The 20967-nt window shown below is 41.6% G+C and overlaps 1 protein-coding gene across 3 annotated transcripts in view; it reads left to right on the top strand.

The window, feature by feature from the left end:
• Positions 1 to 20967, top strand: part of ppp1r9ba (protein phosphatase 1, regulatory subunit 9Ba) — a 252030-nt gene that overhangs the window by 197441 nt on the left and 33622 nt on the right. For all 3 annotated transcript variants that reach the window (XM_072249437.1, XM_072249435.1, XM_072249436.1), the window contains exon 7: positions 20655 to 20810. In XM_072249437.1, the coding sequence (XP_072105538.1) occupies positions 20655 to 20810 (156 nt within the window). The remainder of the gene's footprint in view (positions 1 to 20654; positions 20811 to 20967) is intronic.

Genomic DNA, 20967 nt, shown 5'->3' with positions numbered 1-20967 from the left:
CCTTCCTGCCTATCCTTCCTGCCTATCCTTCCATATTACCTGATATCCTTGGATATTTAATTCCCAATCCTCTGCACTCTGCAACCACGTCTCTGTAATGCCACTAGATCATACCCCTTTGTACTGATTTGTGCAACAAGTTCACTGACCTTGTTTCGAATATACGGGCATTCAAATAAAGTGCCCTTACACCTATTGTGCTTTTAAAATCTTGTAATCTTTTCTTTTTTGCACTTGGCTTTTCTTCACTCCACTCTTACTTTTCTCTTTTTTTAATCTTTTGTTTCTTCTTTATCTTTATCCACACTTTTCTTTTTTACTTTATCCATATTTCTCCAATCTCTTGAACCCACATCCCTACTATTAAGTTTAAAGCCCTATCCACAGCCCTAGTTATGCGATTCACTAGGATCCAGGTCCCATCACAGCTCAGGTGGAGCCCGTCCCATTGGTACAGCTCCCTCCTTCCCCAATACTGGTGTCAGTTAACCATGAATTCAAACTCACTTCTCCCACACCAATCCCTGAGCCACACATTTAACTGTCTAATCTTCTTGACCCTATGCCAATTTGCACGTGGCTCTTTTTGGTTCTGCGTTTTGACTTAGTCCCTAGCTGCTCAAATTCCCTCAACAGAACCTCTTTCCTCATTCTACCTATGTCATTGGTACCCACATGGAGCATGGCACTGGATCTTTCGCCTCCCACTGCGCAAATCCCTCTGCAGGTCAGGTAAGATGTCCCAAACCTGGGCACCAGGCAGGCACACAGCCTTCGGGACACTCTATCCTCACAACAGAGAACTCTGTCTATTCCCCTGACTATACTATCCCCAATTACCACTACATTTCTCTTCTTTCCCCCCGTTGAATGGCTCCCTGATCTACGGTGCCACAGTTAGGTTGCTCATCTTTCCTACATCCCTCACTCTCATCCACACAGGGAGCAAGAATCTCAGACCTGTTGGATAAGCTCAAGGGCTGAGGCTCCTCCAGCACTGTCTCTTGGATCCCACTACCCTCCTCACTCGCAGTCACACCCTCTTGTCCCTGACTACTGAGCAAATTTGATTGATTAAAGATATTTATCAACGTTAGGAAAGCTGTAGGCCCACTCCAGTGCCAGCTGTGGCTCAGTGTATCTGTCTTTGAATTGCAAGCTTGTTGGGTTTCCCATCCTGGAGACACAAGAGACTCCAGGTTCTGAACCTGGAGGAGAAAGTGAGCTGCTGGAGGCACTCAACAGGTCAGGTGGCATTGGTAGAGGGAAATGGAGAGTAGTGTTTTGGATTCAGACCCTTAATCTGGACTGGAAGAGTAGAAGGGAGATGGTCAGTATAAAGGGGTGAGGGGGATGGACGGGGCAAGAACTGGCAAGCAGCTGTTGGATCCAGGTAAGAAGGGTAGACAAGGGGGAAGGTGAGAATAGTGACAGAGCTGATAGGTGTAGGAAACAGAGGGCTGCAGTTCATGGAATCTGATCGGGAAGGAAGGTGGAACATGGAACGAAATAAGGGAGGTTGGGTAGCAGGTAGGAACAGTGGCTGAAAAATTAAGGTGTTCTGTGCAGCCCTGAGGTGGGAGGTTGTTGGGGGTGGGGTGGGGTGAGTCCTTTGAATGCAGTGCTAAACAGAGTACACTCCTGCTTTCTGAGATTGAATCAAGTAATCTTGTGAACTACATTGAAGATATCCGGTGTCCTGGCTAGTATTTATTCCTCACCAAATACATACAACATGTCTGATTGCTGTTTAGTTCATTTATTTCAGCGGTTTTTTTCCCCTCTAAGTGAGACATGTCAGTAACCATATCTTTCACTGAAATTCATCTAAGGCTTCTTGGCATGATTACAGGATGCAGGTTAACATCAGACATGCATCAAGTGACAAAGGCCCTTATGAAACATTGCAGAAAAATTAGAGCAAGTGCTCAGATTGACCATTGTTGATTACTCCTGGAACATGTTCACTTCATAAAAGTAAGTCCCATGCTTAACATCTCTACTGTACATCAACTCTTCCCCACCCTGATTTGTAATGGAGGCTCCAAACTCCATCCTTCAAAAAATCCCAGTCCTCTAATAGTCAATCCTTCTCTCTCCACTTCACTCCACAGGACACTGGGGGTCACTGAAGTCTGCAGCAATGGACCCATAAATAAAATTGTTGTTGGACTGTCATGTGATACCCTTACAACATGCTCAATGCAGAGGGCCATATACAGCCTCTGCAATATTGGCCTTCCTATCCATCCTTTCTTATAGAACCTAAAGGAGCATAACTGTGATGAAGAGGGTTAGTATTGTGTCAAAGGTTCATTGAGTCTCTGCGGAATGTAGAAAATAACAATGAAAGACCCTTGAGCTTGTCATGTCTGCATTGACCAATCTAGGTAAATCCATCTGCCAACATGTGGTCCATATCTTTTTACTCCCTATCTGTTTATGTATATGCCTCTTAAATGTTGGTATTGTATCTGCTTTAACTACTTCATCTGGCTCCTTGTTTCAAGCAGAAACCACTCTCTGTGTTGGAAAAAATGCTTGCCTCATACACCTTTAAACATTGCACCCTTGAACCTTAAAATTACACTCTCTAGTATTTAATGCTTCAGCCCTGGGTAAAAAAAAGAAGACTCTATCTACCTTATTTATGACTTTCATAATTTTATATACTTCTGTCAGGTCAGTTCTGTCTTCTGTTATGCCTCTTAGCATCTGACTCCAGAGAAAACAATTCAAGTTTGTCCAATCTCTCCTTATAACTGATACTCTCTAATTCAGGCAACACCCTAATGAATTTCTTTCATCCTCTTCAAAGTATTCACATCCTTCTAGTATTGCAGTGACCAGCACATTCCACACAATAATCCATATGTGGCTTAACCAATGTTTTATACAGCTGCAATATCACTTCCCTTTTACATTCAACAGCCTGACTGATGAAGATAAGCATACCTTATGCCCTTTTACTAGCATATCCATTTACGTTGCCACTTTCAGGGAGCAATGGACCTGCATGCCAACACTCTTCTGTACATCAACACACCTAAGATTCCTGCTATTTGCGTTTTACTTTCCTCTTGCATTTGACCTTTCAAGGTGCAACACCTCATACTTATCTGGATCAAACTCCATCTACCATTTCTCTGTCCAAATTTCCAATAGATGTACAATTATTCCTGCTGTATCCTTTGACAACCTTCTTCACTGTTCACAGCTCCACTGATTTTTGTGTCATCTGCAAATTTAATAATCAGCCCACCTACGTTTTCATCCAGGTCATTTTTATATTACAAACGACAGAGATCCCAGACCATATCCTTCTGGAATGCCACAAGTCACAGACCTCTTGTTGGACAACACCCCTGTACTGATACCCTCTGTCTTTTATGATAAAGCCAATATTGTATCTGCTCTATCCATTCACTATGGATCCCATGTGACTTAATCTCCTGGACCAGTCTACCATAAAGAAACCTTGTTAGATGCTTTACTCAATTCCAGATAGACAATATTCACTGCCCTACCCTTGTTAATCATCTTCATCGTTTCCTAAAAAAATGTAATCAAATTTGCCATAGAATAGACCTATTTGGCTCATCAGCTCAATCCTAGCTCTTGAGGATGTTCTGGGGTAAGCCCGCAAGTCTCTTAACTGCTAATTGAAGTACCTTTTCTGACTGTATTGTAGGATTTTGAACTGTTCTCTTACAATCTGAACAACACAAGGAGCGATTTCTTCAACAGCAATAACAATAATAGCAACTGCTGTCTATTGCTAAAGGTTTGTCACAATGGAGTGGTTTTGGAATGCATGGTGTGGGCTCTGTGTTGCTTTGGTTTGGCCAACTTTTTTTTCTCTTTTGCATCTCTTTTAGTAAAGGCCAGATTTTGCCATTTTGTTGAAAGCAGAATGAAAAGTCCAAATAGCAAGCAATGCTGCTAGCTGCCAAATTTAAACATAAGCAACCCTTTCAGATTTCCTGGGAACAGCCCAGTGAGAGCCATTTTGATGGGTCTCTGCCAGGGTTCCTAACTGCATCATGGACTGACTTTTAAAAGAAAGAAGGGCACCACACCTGAGCCTTGGCTCGTATTAGCTATCCCGGGGCATCATGATGAAGCCAAAATCTTTTTGTTCTGCTGAGAATGGTCAGAATGATTAAAAAACATAACGCAAAGCCAAAGTAAATTTATTATCAAAGTGTGCATATTCCACCATGTACTACTTTGCAATTCATTTTCTTGCTGGCATTTACAGGAAAATAAAGAAATACATTAGAATGTATGGAGAACTATATGTAAATTAAGGCATCCGTTTGTCTTGGGAGACCATGGATCTGCACCTGGAAAGTCTTCACTCTCCAGGGCGCAGGCCTGGGCAAGGTTGTATGGAAGACCAGCAGTTGCCCATGCTGCAAGTCTCCCCTCTCCACGACACCAATGTTGTCCAAGGGAAGGGCATTAGGACCCATACAGCTTGGCACCAGTGTTGTCGCAGAGCAATGTGTGATTAAGTGCCTTGCTCAAGGACGCAACACGTTCCCTTGGCTGGGGCTCGAACTCACGACCTTCAGATCGCTAGTCCAATGCCTTAACCACTCGGCCACGTGCCCACACTATATGTAAATAAAGACTTGACAAACAACCAACGTGCAAAAGAAGAAAAAAATTTGCAAAATAAATATGCACATAAATAAATGATACTGAGAATGTAAGTTATAGAGTCCTTGAAAGTAAGTCTGTAGGTAACCTATTTAGAGAGGGCAACCTATTGAGCATTGGGCTACAAGAATTGATGGTAAATGGGATTGAAGGGGTTACTAGCCTGAAGGGTTTACCTCCTTTGAATGCAGAGCTCAGTGACGACTTGTGCAGGAATTTCTCAATAAGAAACAATGAGTCACACAATGGTCCCTTTATTACTGTTGCAACTACACAAAATCAGGTGGAAGGGTAACAGAGAATCCAACTTTAAGGGTCTCGTTTATCTGAAATAATGATTTAACTTAATTCACTGTAGAAGTCTTTATTACACCCTTGAGAGTATCCTTTAAAAAGCTTGTTGACAGTATACTTACTGAACATTTTTGAATAAACAAAGCATTATAGCATCTTTATCAGAGCAGTTCTTTCAGAGAGATTGTGCTTTAAGCCTGCAAGTTGCTGCAAGGCAGTCCAAGGAGTGGAACGCAATTGTTATTTTAGGAAACCATGTGCTCACACATCAATCACTAGCAGGTCAGGAATAATGTGGGTCAGGTAAAGCTCCATTTTCCTAGTTTGGAGCGAACTCCAGTGAAAGTGTTTCCCCACTTCCTCCTTTAGACACTGATTCCTATTTTAATATCTGTACTGAAAAAATTAACCTGTATTCACAACCTGACCGATACTGCTATACATCACTCTAGCTTCTTCATTACGTTCAGCAAAGGGAGAGAGGCCACTACAAGTTGCACACAAATCCAAGTCCTTTCCCTGCTCCACTGCACCATTACACAATCCATCAGCTGATTTTTTTTCTTCCTGACACTTGTCCCCTCCGTCATCACAGTTAAGCAGTGCAGTGTCAGATGTGGAGACTGTGCCCAAATTTCTCGGCAGGGTCTTAATCAAAAAGAAATCAGTTTGTGGAGAAGTATGGCACCAGTGTAAGACCATAGACATAGGAGCAGAATTAGGCCACTCAGCCCATTGAATATGCTCTGCCATTCCATCATGGCTGATTTATTATCTCTCTCAACCCTATTCTCCTGCCTTCTCCCTGTAACGTTTGACACCCTGACTAATCAAGAATTTATCAATCTCTGCTTTAAATATATTCAGTGACTTGGCCTCTACAGCTGTTCATGGCAATGAATTCCACAGATTCACCACCTAAAGAAACTCCTCCTCATCACTGTTCTAAATGGATGTCCTTCTATTCTGAGGCTGTGCCCTCTGGTCTGAGACTCACACACTATCGGAAACATCCTCTCTACATACCCTCGGTTGAGAGCTTTCAATATTCGAAAGGTTCAATGAGATCTTCTCCCCCACCTCTCCCTTCTAAACTCCAGTGAGTACAGGCCCAGAGCCATCAAACACTCCTCATAAGTTGACCCTTACATTCCCGGAATCATTCACGTAATCCTCCTCTGGACCTGCTCTAATGCCAACACACCTTTTCTTAGATAAGGGGACTAAAGCTGTTCACAATATTCCAAGTGCAGTATGACCAGTGCCTTAAAAAGCTCAGCATCACATCCTTGCTCTTATGTTCTAGTATCCTCTTGAAATGAATGCTAACATTGCATTCGCCTTCCATACCACTAACTCAATATGCAAGTTAACCTTTAGGGAATCCTGCACAAGGACTCCCAAGTCCTTTGCACCTCGAATTTCTGGAATTTTTCCCTGTTTAGAAAATAGTGTACACTTTTATTTCTTCTACCAAAATGTATGGCATACACTTCCCTACATTATATTCCATCTGCCACCTCTTTTCCCATTTTCCCAGTTTGTCTTGAGTCTTTCTGCAGTCTGCATGCTTCCTCAACACTATCTGCCCTTCTGCTTATCTCTGTATCATCTGCAAACTTAGCCACAAAGCCATCAATTCCGTCATCTAAATCATTGACGCGTAATATGAAAAGAAGCTGTCGCAAGACTCAACCTTGCAGAACACTACTAGTCACTAGCAGCCGACCAGAAAAGGCCGCGTTTTTTCCAGCTCTTTGCTTCCTGCCAGTCAGCCAGTCTTCTATCCATGCAAATATCTTTCCTGTAATACCATGGGCTCTTATTTTGTTAAGCAGCCTCATGTACAGTCCCTTGTCAAATGCCTTCTGAAAATCCAAGTGAACAACATCCAGTGACTCTCCTTTATATCCTGCCTGTTATTTCCTCAAAGAATTCCAGCAGATTTGTCAGGCAAAATTTCCCCTGAAGGAAACCATGCTGAGTTAGGCCTACTTTATCATGTGCCTCCAAGTACCCTGAAACCTCATCCTTAATAATGGACTCCAATATCTTCCCTATACTGAAGCCAGGTGTTGTCCATGTGATCTAAATCTAACTTCAAACCTTTCAGCTTCCCAAGCACCTTCTTCTTAGTAATAGCAACTACTCTCACTTCTGCCCCCTGACATTCTTGAATTTCCGGCATACTGTTAGTGTCTTCTGAAGACTGACGCCAAACATTCATTAAGCTTGTCTGCCATTTCTTTGGCCCCCAATACTACCTTAAGTAATATTGAGCATATTCCAATGGATATAAATAATTGAGGTGTAATATTTTCAAGCATCATTCTAACACCATTGTACAAAGTTATAATTTCACTCAGTGAGAGCCGATCCTTCAGTACAAAAGTCAAAAAACCATACAGCATGGAAATGAGTCCTTTGCCCACTGAGTCTGCACTGACCAACAAGCACCCATTTACACTAATCCCACACTAAGCCTAGTCTATCCTCCCCATGATCCCATCAACTCTCCCCAGACACTACCGCTTAGCCACACTCTAGAACCAATTTAGAGTGGCCACTGCATCTTTTGCGATGTGGGACAAAACTGTAGCATCCAGAAGAAACTCATGTAGTCATAGGGAGAAGGTGCAGGCTCCTTACAGACAGCACCAGAGGTCAGAAGGGTTGTTAGAACGCTACACACACACACACACACACACACACACACACACACACACACACACACACACACACAGCCAGTACATGTGAACAAGAGTCTGAGGTAGATTTACAGGCTGCTGTGTGGCTGCGGTACGTTCTGCCATGTGAGAACTCAGTTCCTGGTTGCAGTTCCAACCTGCGAACTATTCGGGTTATGACCAGCTCTCAGAAACAGAACCTGGGATAGACCTGTAGATGTTTACATGCCTGTCTGTCTTCATATGCAGAGTCGTAGCTTAATTCCAATGAGGAACTGCATGTAAAAAGTGTTCCTGAGGTCTGATGGATGGACTTTACTAAGTGGTTTGGGTATCCTAAGACTGTAAACAATTTTCCTAGCTGATCTTAACTGTGACAAATTACCAGGAGGAAAATATGGCTCTACCCTTACATAGGAGAAACTGTACCTAAAGCCTCCTCGAGGCAGCCATAGTGTGATGTTTGATGACACAACCTTGTAACATAAACATCACACTCCAACTAGAAGGATTGGAAATTCTACTTTCAGATTTTGGAGATCCAAATTGCAAGTTTTAAGAGTCTGAAATTCTAAAGGTTTCAAGTGAACAAAAGGAAACTGGACATCCTAATTCATACAAGTTGGGAGCAGAGTTGGCCACTCTACCTCTCAGACCTGCTCCACCATTCAATAAGATCTCACTGATCTGACGTAAACTCTGCTCCTGTCCCTAGTCACCTCATTGCTTATCATGAATCTATCCACCTCTACTTTCAAAATATTCTACTTCTGCTGCCCTTTGGGAAAGAGCATTCCTGGAGAAAGTTACAAATTGAACTTTGCATCCCCATCTCTTTGCTTGGTGCACAGTTGATTTGGCAATGTAAAAGGTGAGTCATTAAAATGGTAGTTGTCACTGTAGTCTTTATTTTATTTTGTTTGTGGTACTTGCCCTTATAGGCTTCAAAGAAACTCAATCATCTATTAAAAAGTTGTTACTTGGTTACATGAGTCAATCACAGTAGGGAAATTACAGTCCCAGCAGCTGTGTTGGCTCTCTGACACATTGATGAAGCACTTCCCTGGTGAGCAGAAGGGCTGTGTCTGAGGTAAATAATTTTATGTCCTTGGGTCCAATTTGGGGTCATGTTCCCACACAGTTAATCTATGTGTGCGACTGAAGAAGTGACTCCAAGTCCTCATGCCTGCTATTATGAGAACTGTTTACTAGTTAATATACTATCTGTGTGCAGATGTAACAAAAGCAACATAATGATTTCAGTTACTGGGGAAACAATTTTATCACTTTCTCACATGAAGCAGACAGCAACACAAAATGAGTTAGTACTTTATTTTCAGATTCATCGTCAGTATGCAAGTTTAGTTATGACATAACCTTGCCAGAAGGAGTCTGGTCTTACCTCCGACTGCCTTTACTACTTCAGCTATCGATCTAACTTCTCCAAGATTCCCTCTTCATCCTGATGACTACTATAAGGTGACCAGAAAATGTATGGCAGAGCTGTAATTCGATCCACTAACAGAATACTGCAGGTGCTGGGAATCTTAAATGCTGGAAACACTCAGCAGCTCGGTCCGGATCTGTGGCAAGAGACAGAGTTAACACTTCAGGCCAATTATATTTCCTGAGAATCTACTGCTTATCAATACCCAATATCTTGGTGTAGCAACAGCATAACCTTCCTTCTAGGCCTCTGCCAACACTACTGTTTCAGGGACAGTTTGCTGGAGAGACTCAACAAGCTTGAGCCACAGCCACAGTCACTGTCAAAGGTTAAGCTGGACTAATGAATGGCCCATGATGGGGCCAATTTATCACTGTTTCAATTCATGTTCCTGGTATTCCCAAATCACTCTGCGTAGCTAGTACAATGTTGTCCACGGGAAAGGTATTTCTCCAATAGTACATCACCAAATCCACCATCATTGAATTGTAATTTCATAATTAGACTCCACCCCTCCACACCCCCACAACCACTACTTTATCATTTTCTGTTAAAGTCACTTTATCCACAGACACTCCTCTGCCTAGCATCACTTTATAGACATACAATCAATCTATGCAAAGAAGCTACCTTATTTATATTTGTTGTGTTTTTTTTTATTATTGTGTTCTTTATCTTACTGTTTTTTTTGTGCTGCACCAGATCCAGAATAACAATTATTTTGTTCTCCTTTGCACTTGTTTACTGGAAATGACATTAACAATCTTGAATCTTGAATTATCCAGATATGAGTCATATGATTACAGGATTGTGTAGTTTAAAGTATTTCAGTCATTGCAAATGGACAGCAAGTCCAACTTGCACTGACTATTAAAACAAAAATCTAATAGAATGTGATCTACCATTTTCTAGACCAAAATGAAATCATTTAAAGCAGATGTAAAACTGTCATGACCATCAGGTACTTCAGAATCAGGTTTATTATCACTGCCATGTATCGTGAAATTTGTTAACTTAGCAGCAGCAGTTCAATGCAATGTATAATATAGAAGAAAAAAAAATAACAAATACGTAAATCAATTACAGTATACATATATTGAATAGATTAAAAATCATGCAAAAAACAGAAATACTATATATTAAAAAGTGAGGTAGTGTTCAGGGGTTCAATGTCCATTTAGGAATCGGATGGCAGAGGGGAAGAAGCTGTTCCTGAATCGCTGAGTGTGTGCCTTCAGGCTTCTGTATCTCCTACCTGATGGTAACAGTGAGAAAAGGGCATGCCCTGGGTGCTGGAGGTCCTTAATAATAGACGCTGCCTTTCTGAGACACTGCTCCCTGAAGATGTCCTTGGTAATTTGTAGACTAGTACCCAAGATGGAGCCGACTAAACTTACAACCCTCTGCAGCTTCCTTCGGCCCTGTGCTGTAGCCCCCTCCCCCCCCCCAACTACCAGACAGTGATGCAGCCTGTCAGAATGCTCCCCACGGTACATCTATAGAAGTTTTTGAGTGTATTTGTTGACATGCCAAATCTCTTCAAACCCCTAATGAAGTATAGTCGCTGTCTTGCCTTCTTTATAACTGTATCAATATGTTGGGACCAGGTTAGATCCTCAGAGATCTTGACACCCAGGAACTTGAATGCTCACTCTCTTCACTTCTGATCCCTCTATGAGGATTGGTATGTGTCCCTTCGTCTTACCCTTCCTGAAGTCCACAATCAGCTCTTTTGTCTTACTGACGTTGAGTGCCAGGTTGTGGCTGCGACACCACTCCACTAGTTGGCATATCTCACTCCTGTACGCCTCCTCGTCACCACCTGAGATTCTACCAACAATGGTTGTATCATCAGCAAATTTATAGATAGTATTTGAGCTATGCCTAGCCACATAGTCATGGGTATAGAGAGAGAGTAGAGCAGTGGGCTAAGCACAAACCCCTGAGGTGCACCAGTGTCAGCGAGGAGGATATGTTATCATTAATCCGCACAGATTGTGGTCTTCCGGTTAGGAAGTCGAGGATCCAATCACAGAGGGAGGTACAGAGGCCCAGGTTCTGTAACTTCTCAATCAGGATTGTGGGGATGATGGCATTAAATGCTGAGCTATAGTCAATGAACAGCATCCTGACATAGGTGTTTGTGTTTTCCAGGTGGTCTAAAGCTGTGTGAAAAGCCATCGTGATTTTGTCTGCCGTTGACCTATAGTGGTGATAGGCAAATTGCAATGGGTCCAGGTCCTTGCTGAGGCAGGAGTTCAGTCTAACCATAACCAACCTCTCAAAGCGTTTCATCACTGTAGACGTGAGTGCTACTGGGCGATAATCTTTAAAACAGCTCACATTATTCTTCTTAGGCACTGGTATAATTGTTGCCTTTTTGAAGCAAGTGGGAACTTCCGCCCGTAGCAGTGAGAGGTTGCAAATGTCCTTGAATGCTCCCGCTAGTTGGTTGGCACAGGTTTTCAGAGCCTTACCAGATACTCCATCGGGACCTTCCGCCTTGTGAGGGTTCACCCTCTTTAAAGATAGCCTAACATTGGACTCTAAGACAGAGATCACAGTGTTATCAGGTGCAGCAGGGATCGTCACAGCTGTAGTTGTGTTCTCCCTTTCAAAGTGGGCATAGAAGGCATTGAGTTCATCTGGTAGTGAAGCATCGCTGTCATTCATACTATTGGGTTTTGCTTTGTAGAAAGTAATGTCTTGCAGACCCTGCCAGAGTCGCTGTGCATCCGATGTCGCCTCTAACCTCGTTCGAAATTGTCTCTTCACCCTTGAAATATCCGTCCGCAAATCATACCTGATTTTCTGGTATAGGCCTGGGTTGCCAGACTTGAATGCCACAGATCTAGCCCTCAGCAGCCGATCTACCTCCTGGTTCATCCACAGCATTTGGTTTGGGAATGTACAGTAAGTCCTTGTGGGCACACACTCATCCATACAGGATTTAATGAAGTCGGTAACAACTATAGCATACTCATCCAGGTTCAAAGATGAATCCCTGAATACAGTTCTGTCCATCGATTCAAAGCAGTCCTGTAGGCACTCCTGTGCTTCCCTTGTCCAAACCTTCTTGGTCCTCACTACTGGTGCTGCAGTCTTCAGTCTCTGTCAATACTCAGGGAGTAGAAGTACAGCCAGGTGATCAGACTTCCCGAAGTGAGGGTGTGGAATAGCATGGCAGGCATTCTTGATGGTGGTGTAGCAACGGTCCAGTGTGTTGTTTCTTCTGGTATTGCAAGTGATCTGTTGATGGTAATTGCTTAGTGATTCTTTCAGACTGGCCTGGTTAAAATCTCCCAAAACAATGGTGAAGGCGTTAGGGTGTGCTGTTTCGTGCATGTTGATCCCATTGCTCAGATCATCTAAAACCTGACTGACATTAGCCTGAGGTGGAATGTATACTGCTACCAAACTGACCCTGGAGAACTCCCATGGTAGGCAAAAAAGACGGCACTTAACTGCTAGATATTCCCGGTCTGGTGAGCAGAACTGGGACAGCACTGATATATTTGTGCACCAAGAAGAGTTGATCATGATGCATACTCCTCAGGAGGCATACCTAACATAAACCTGGCACCCCAAGTCAAGTCAAGTCACTTTTTATTGTCATTTCAACCATAACTGCTGGTACAGTACACAGTAAAAACGAGACAAAGTTTTTCAGGACCATGGTGCTACATGAAACAATACAAAAACTACACTGAACTATATAAAAGCTACACTAGACTACAGACCTACCCAGGACTGCATAAAGTGCACAAAACAGTGCAGGCATTACAATAAATAATGAACAAGACAATATGCACAGTAGAGGACAGTAGGTTGGTGTCAGTCCAGGCTCTGGGTATTGAGGGGTCTGATGGCTTGGGGAAAGAAACTGTTACATAGCCTGGTTGTCAGGGCCCAAATGCTTCAGTGCCTTTTGCCAGATGGCAGGAGGGAGAAGAGTTTGTATGAGGGGTGTGTGGGGTCCTTCATAATGCTGTTTGCTTTACGGATGCAGTGTGTGGTGTAAATGTCTGTAATGGCGGGAAGAGAGACCCCGATGATCTTCTCAGCTGACTTCACTATCCGCTGCAGGGTCTTGCGATCCGAGATGGTGCAATTTCCGAACCAAGCAGTGATGCAGCTGCTCAGGATGCTCTCAATACAACCTCTGTCGAATGTGGTGAGGATCGGGGGGTGGGAGATGGACTTTTCTCAGCCTTCGCAGAAAGTAGAGACGCTGCTGGGATTTCTTTGCTATGGAGCTGGTGTTGAGGGACCAGGTGTGATTCTCTGCCAGGTGAACACCAAAAAATTTGGTGCTCTTAATGACCTCTACGGAGGAGTCATTGATGTTCAGCGGAGAGTGGTCGTTCTGTGTCCTCCTGAAGTCAACAACCATCTCTTTTGTTTTGTTCACATTCAGAGACAGGTTGTTGGCTCTGCACCAGTCCGTTAGCCGCTGCACCTCCTCTCTGTATGCTGACTCATCGTTCTTGCTGATGAGACCCACCACGGTCGTGTCATCGGCGAACTTGATGATGTGGTTTGAGCTGTGTGTTGCAGCACAGTCGTGGGTCAGCAGAGTGAACAGCAGTGGACTGAGCACACAGCCCTGGGGGGCCCCGTGCTCAGTGTGATGGTGTTGGAGATGCTACTCCCAATTCAGACTGACTGAGGTCTCCCACTCAGGAAGTCTAGGATTCACTTGCAGAGGGAGGTGTTCAGGCCCAGTAGGCTCAGCTTTCCAATCAGTTTCTGAGGAATGATTGTGTTGAATGCTGAACTGAAGTCTGTGAACAGAATTCAAATGTATGTGTCTTTTTTGTCCAGTGTGGTTAGGGCCAGGTGGAGGGTGATGGCAATGGTGTCGTCAATACCCACAGTGATATTCATCTTTCTCATTTCCTTTATTTCCATATCCTTAAGAAATTATAAGTATTTGTATCCAAATATTCCAAATATGAATTGTGTTTGGCTCCCTAGTGTGCCTCGATTTTAAATTTAGGGAACAGGATTTTCTGTAAAATGTGGTCCACATTCATAAAGAGGGAGCCTTTGCTGACACCTGGTGGTGACATAAGGAACATTCTTCAGCAGTCATGTTGTTTGATTAGGTAAGACACAGATACTACTGCCCTCCCTCTGTTTCCTGCAGTGAAATTTGATTTGCAAAATAGGTGATTAATTCAAAGACTTGCCCTGAAAAAAACAAGGCATGCCCACAGACACGAGGAATTCTGCAGATGCTGGAAATTCAAGCAACACACATCAAAGTTGCTGGTGAACGCAGCAGGCCAGGCAGCATCTCTAGGAAGAGGTACAGTTGACGTTTGTTCCAAGAGATGCTGCCTGGCCTGCTGCGTTCACCAGCAAATTGATGTGTGTTGCATGCCCACAGAGCTGCTTTGAGAGCCTGGTTAAGGCTTACTGCTGTCAAAAGCATTGATAAACTTTTACAAACATGGGAATTGTATTGACTTTAAACATGCCATGTAAAATTAAAATCTTGTTAAAAGGTGCGAGTAAATACATTTTTAAAAGATTGAAACTGGAATATTAGGCATAATTTAGAAAGCACTTCAAAGCAATAAAATGTGGGTTAACAATTGAATACAATCTTTTTATAAAGTCTTAGAGCAGGATGACAAGCTATTCAGTCCACTGAATATGTGTTGACCATCAATATGCTTAATTTCATTCCAGTAACAAAAGGGAGTGTGAATTGAAAGTTACCCACAGGGCCGGATTAAACTAGTGCTGGGTTTGTAGCATATCTTATAAAGGGGCCCTAAATTTTAAAAATGCACATAAGTATTAAAACATAAATTATTTACTTGCATAGTAAAGTAATTCAACCTTTTCATTTGCTGTACAGCCAGATAATATGACAAATGTCTGACACCTCAGTAATATTATTACTTACATGTAGGTATCAATTTCAAATGTCAAAAGTAACAAAACTACAATTTAAAAGTTAGATTTTCTAGAGTTAGCATGAGCAAATTTGTTGATGACACTGGAAATGTCTATTTCACACAGAAGTCCATGTTCAATGCTCATTAGGGTGAGATTGTTCAGTCTGTTTTGACCCATGGTGCTCCTTAGTTAATTTTTAATCCTTTTCAGTTTTGAAAATGAGTGTTCTCCACTGCAGTTGGTAACCATGAGTGACAAATAGATGCACAAGGCATTTTCTACATTTGGAAAACATGACTCCAAAGAATTGTCAGTTATCAAACGGTACAACTGTAAATCTACAAGGTCTTATTTGGTGTCAATATAAAAAGCAAGATCAGTTTTCAACAGTTCAGTAAACTGCACAAATTCTTCATTAAGACTTTCTTCCAGATCTTCTGGATATGATTTAATATGATTTGATGACCTCTTTACAATCTCTTCAGGTGTAAACAACTGTAACTGATGAAGGAATCCAAAAACACCTTTCACCTTTAGATAAGCTTTCTGCCTTTTTGACAGGGCAGAAAGCAAGCTGTCAATAATGACAAGAAATGTTTGGCTTTTAAACTTCTGAGAAGGCATTTGAGATTCAACAAGTGGTTCAAGAGTACTGGAACCATTGAAATCATCATACACGCGATTTTGCCTGTGTTTTCTTTGAGTTTTCTGTTGATAATCTTCACACTTAGTCAGATCCTTGGCTTTTTGCTCAATGTCTGAAAAAGTAGACTGCATAGCTTGAATATATCCATGCAAGGATTCATAGAGTGCACAAGCTGTGTTCAAGTCTTGGCCAGAAGATTGCAAAGAAGCACTGGTCATTTGAAAATGCTGTAATAGATCCCACAATATGACCATTATTCCTGTTTCCAACTTCATCATGGTTGAAAGTAGTCCACGAGCTTGTTGTCGACACTCTGCCTTCTGATCATTGTTATTTGAAATGTCATCCAAGAGTTGTTTTATTGCAGAAAAGCTGTGTAAAAGTGCTTTTGTTGCATCTGTACGAGCTGACCACCTGGTATCTGACATTCTTTTCATGATGGGCAAATGAGCACCACCATCAGATAATGCAGCAGAAAGGAGATCCCACCGATAAGTAGAAGCAGAAAAAAATGAGTACAGGATTTCTACAAATTGAAAGAAAGTTAATGCTTCTTGACAACATTCAGCAGCACAGTTTCCAACCAAATTTAGTGAATGTGCAGAACATGGAATGTAATCCGCAAACTCATTCAGCTCTTTAATTCGTGCTTGTAAGCCACTAAACTTGCCACTCACGTTGCTGGCATTGTCATAACTTTGACCATGGCCGTCTTTTATATCAATGTCATTTTCCTTTAAAATGTCAAGTAAACTTTGAGCAAGCTGTTCAGCACTATGAACATCCATATCCAAAAACTTCACAACTCTTTCAACTGGTCCAGACAGCAAAACATAGTACACAGTCAAAGTCAGCGGAGCCCCTTCCTGCGGCGTAACAGCGCACGCTGCATCAGCTTGAGAGCATGGGAGATAGTACAAAGGTCACCACGACACAGCAAGGAGCCAACACACGCCAGCACACACATACCATGCAGCAAGCAGCTCCCTCGACATGAAAACAACAGCGTTGCCAGATCGTCGTGAGAACACGGTGAGATGCCGATTTCATCAGACTGCAGCTTGCAAGCATTTAGTGTGGGGCCCTCGAAAATGCAGGACCCGTCGCATATGCTACTTTTGCTACTGGGTTAATCCGGCCCTGGTTACCCCTCTCCATTGTAGCCACTCCTCTCAATTAATATGAATGCAGTATCGAATCCATTAGGATCGAACCTTGTGCAGATTCAGCAAGACTGCAGGAAGACGGTAGAGGTACTGCTAGATTCAATGATTCTGTTTGATAGCAATGCAAACCTTTGGAAACTTCAGAAACTCCACATCTGGGTTGTGTCACTGTGTCATATTCATACTGAAGAAAAACATTTGACCTAGTTACCCTAAAAGAAGTCTTTGGAATTGTCTGCCTGCACCCCCATCCTCGAAGCATGTGAACCAATGGTTGGAAAGGCATGTAATAGTTTCTCATACAAAGGTTACTGTAAAGAAGTGTTACAGAAGTAAATTTTCCATGTTTATTTCAAAGGACGTCTGGCTGGAAATGAAGAATATGCATATGTTTCCTCTGATTAACTAGCAGGAAAACGAGCGTTGTAGTCTTCAAGGGACATCTAACATCATGTTCTGATGTAGCTCTCAACACAAAATGTTAACATTTCCTTTACCCTCTGTAGTTGCTGCTCGATCCACTGAGTTTCTCCAGCAGATTGTTTGTTGATCCAGATTTCAGCCTCTGCAGTTTCTTGTGTTTCCATCTCACATCTGTTCACCATCTATTGATTGTAGTTTTCGCTCCCTCACTGTGCCTGAACCAGAGTGCCTTCTTCCTTCTATTCTAGTTAGCCCAGAGATGAGCTTGTTCTTCTATATTTCCACAATCGCATGCTACCGCTTTCTCAGGTCACATACTTGTCACTTCAGGATATGATTACATCAATGTTTTCCCATCTAACTTCCCATTCACTACCTTCCAAATGCTTGCACTCATCCAAAACTGTGTGATCCTTGCATGGTGTGCAGCCGTCATTGTTCTCTGCTGCTCCATCACTGTCTGGATTTTAAAACACATACCCTCATGTTCAACGCACTCCATTATCTTCTACGTCAGTACCAGCCCTACCAACCTCCTAATACTCTGTGTTATCTCAGTTCTGGGACCTTGCTTCAAGATGTGTTTTTGTACTTTCCATTAACTTTCTTCAATTCAATTCCAAAATGTTGGAGTTACCATCTCTCCTTCTTCAGGATGCTTCTTAAATTAAAACCAAGCCTTGGCAACTAAGTTCTTGGGCATCAGAAATACTAGCTCCTTAGTGTGCATAATTTAATCAGCTGTTGCCCAATAATAGTTGGGTATCTTGTGATATTTAATTAATACCTTGTGGGTGATTTATGAATATTGCAGTTAAAAATGCTATACAAATGTAAGTTGTTTTAACACCAGCTGGAGGATTTATTGGTGTAAATACAATTGGTGTAAATATCATTGTGTAAATACAAATGTAACTTGTTATGTTCTCCTTGTTTAATTGACAGCAACTTCATTGTATTATAAAATTCTTCTAAAGGAATCAGGTTATTGCCTCTTCCCAAATAATAAAAAGCCAAATCTTGTTGCTATTGTAAAACAGTACAGCGCTTAAGAAAATGGAATTCTAATCTATATACACAGCAGTAATTTAAGATATTTCTGTCAATGAAAACCCTTTTATTAATATTGTATGACGTGTCTTATGATTGCAGTTTCAGGCAACTTTAGCTTGGTACACTTGAATGGAATATATCACATTGAATTAAGCAAAATGCTGGAAATACTTAGGAGATCTGACAGTGTCTGTGAAGAATGAGACATTAAATGCTTCAAATCAATAATCTTTCCTTTGAAAGACTAAATCTGCTTTTAATTTTGATATATTGTTAAGCATATATACAGCAGTATCATTTAGCTTGATATTTCCCCATAACAAATTCAAAGTTCAAAGTAAAATTTATTATCAGAGTACATACATGTCACCACATACAGCTGAGATTCTTTTTCTGTGGGCATACTTAGCGTATCTATAGAACAGTAACTGTAAATATCAGGAACTGTTAACTTAAACGGTGCAAATGCAGATATAAAATAATAGCAATAAATAAGAGCATGAAATAACAATCTAACAAAGTCCTTAAATGAGTGTAGTTATCCCCGTTTGTTCAAGAGCCTGATGGTTGAGGGGTAGTAACTGTTCTTGAACTTGGTGGTGCGAGTCCTGAGGCACCTGTACCTTCTACCTGATGGCAGCAACGAGAAAAGAGCATGGCCTGCGTGGTGAGAATCTTTGATGATGGATGCTGCTTTTCTATGGCAACGTTTCATGTAGATATGCTCAATGGTTGGGACAGTTTTACCTGTGACGTACCGGGCCAAATCCACTACCTTTTGTAGGATTTCCACTCAAAGGCATTGGTGTTCCCATACCGGGCTGTAATGCAGCCAGTCAGCACACTTTCCACCGCACATCTATAGAAGTCTACCCAAGGTTTTTGATGACATGCCAAATCTTCACAGACTCCTGAGGAAGTAGAGATGCTATTATGCTTCCTTCGCAATAATATTTATATGATGGATCCGGGACAGGTCCTCTGAGACAGTGACACCCAGGAATTTAAAGTTACTGGCCCTGTCCACCTCTGATCCTCTGATGATTACTGGCTCATGGACCTCTGGTTTCCCTCTCCTGAAATCTACAATCAGTTCCTTGGTCTTAGTGATGTTGAGTGGGGCAAAATATGCTCCAAGCTGCTTCTGGTCATGTAGTAAAAGTAATTACAAACTTTATGGATTAAAATTTAATATCTGCTTAGCAAAATAAGTCACATACCATAAGTATGTAACGTATTGAAGTAGGATTGCTGGCATTTTTAAAAGGGGCTTGCCACTTCCTATTCTGCATGAGAATCTGGGATGAAATTGCTAGATAAATCACAATGTGTTATGTGTTCTGATGGTTGCAGTTTTGATACTTGAACAATGCAATGTGTGGTTTATGTAGCAGAATAGGTAGAATTTTTTTCCTTTTCTGGAACAGTGACTTTGGAATATATGATTCCTAAAGATAATAGAATAGGGAAGCAAAGTTATTGTAAAGGCTTATGAGATGCTTTACTCTATTAGCTGGGGCCTTAAAATATAAGTGTAAAAGGCATGTGTTCACTGGTTTTGATCATCTGTTCATTAGTCTGAATACTGCTTACAGTTTTGGTTACCACATGACATGGTAGTATTTCTCTATGTGCAGAAGACAATTACAAAAATGTTGCCAAGACCAGAAAATTTTACTATGGGAATGGATTGAATAAGCTGGGGTTTGAATCAGAGGAGGCCGAGGAAGGTTTTTGATGAAAGAAGGGATTGAGTAAATAGAAAGAGATAGTAAGTAGACTGGACCTAACTCCTGTAACAGGGTGGGCATAAATTTAAAATAATTGGGAGAATGCTTAGAGGAAAGATGAGAAAAATAATTAAACCTATATACTGTGGGGATGTGAAAAGATGATGGAGGCAGAAATCCTTGTTATATTTAAATAGTACTTGAATGTCTACTTGAAGGGCTATGGACTGTAGGACAACAGAGATGTAGTGGAAGATAGAATTTGGCTTTTTCTTTGACTGGCAGAAATACAATGGGCTGAATGGTCTCTGAGTGTTATAAACTTTCAGTGTCTTTGATCCAGCTTACTTCAAGTTGAAGAATATCATGGATTGGAGCAACTCCAATTGGTGACATTTGTATGATTATATTTCTTTTTACCTACAATATATCATTCAAATGTCACTGGCACACCCTTACATGCATGGGTGTGGAGAAAAAGCAGAAAGGAAGAAATTTTGGCATTGTCCCTAATGTGTCTGAATATTGATATCCATGATACTAATATACATTTCTCAGAAATTTTCCCTTGGTCTTCGATTGATTTTTATGGAAAGTAAAACATGGCTCATGTAAAATTCATGTCATCACCAGACAGGAGAATATGCAACAGATGAAGAGGAAGAAGAGATGAGCCCCATGTTCGCTAACAATGACATGGCAATTGAAGTTTTTGATCTAGCGGAAAATGAAGATATGCTTTCGCCGGTAGAAATGGATCCTGAAAAGCTGGTGCATAAGTTCAAGGAGGTAAGAAGGACTATTTATATATTCTGCACCTTTGTTTTGGTCATGCGTCTCCTTCACATTTTCTCCCTTTCTGCCTCTTCTCTGTCTCTATGATTATCTTTAAACCTGTGCTGATGTTATTCAACAGGCAACCCCTAGAGGGCTCAAGTAACTTAGT

This window comes from Mobula birostris, chromosome X (genome assembly GCF_030028105.1).
Source record: "Mobula birostris isolate sMobBir1 chromosome X, sMobBir1.hap1, whole genome shotgun sequence".
NCBI lineage: Eukaryota > Metazoa > Chordata > Chondrichthyes > Myliobatiformes > Myliobatidae > Mobula > Mobula birostris.
The sequence above is the reverse complement of the archived record's forward strand: the minus strand, read 5'-3'. Positions and strand labels throughout refer to the sequence as shown.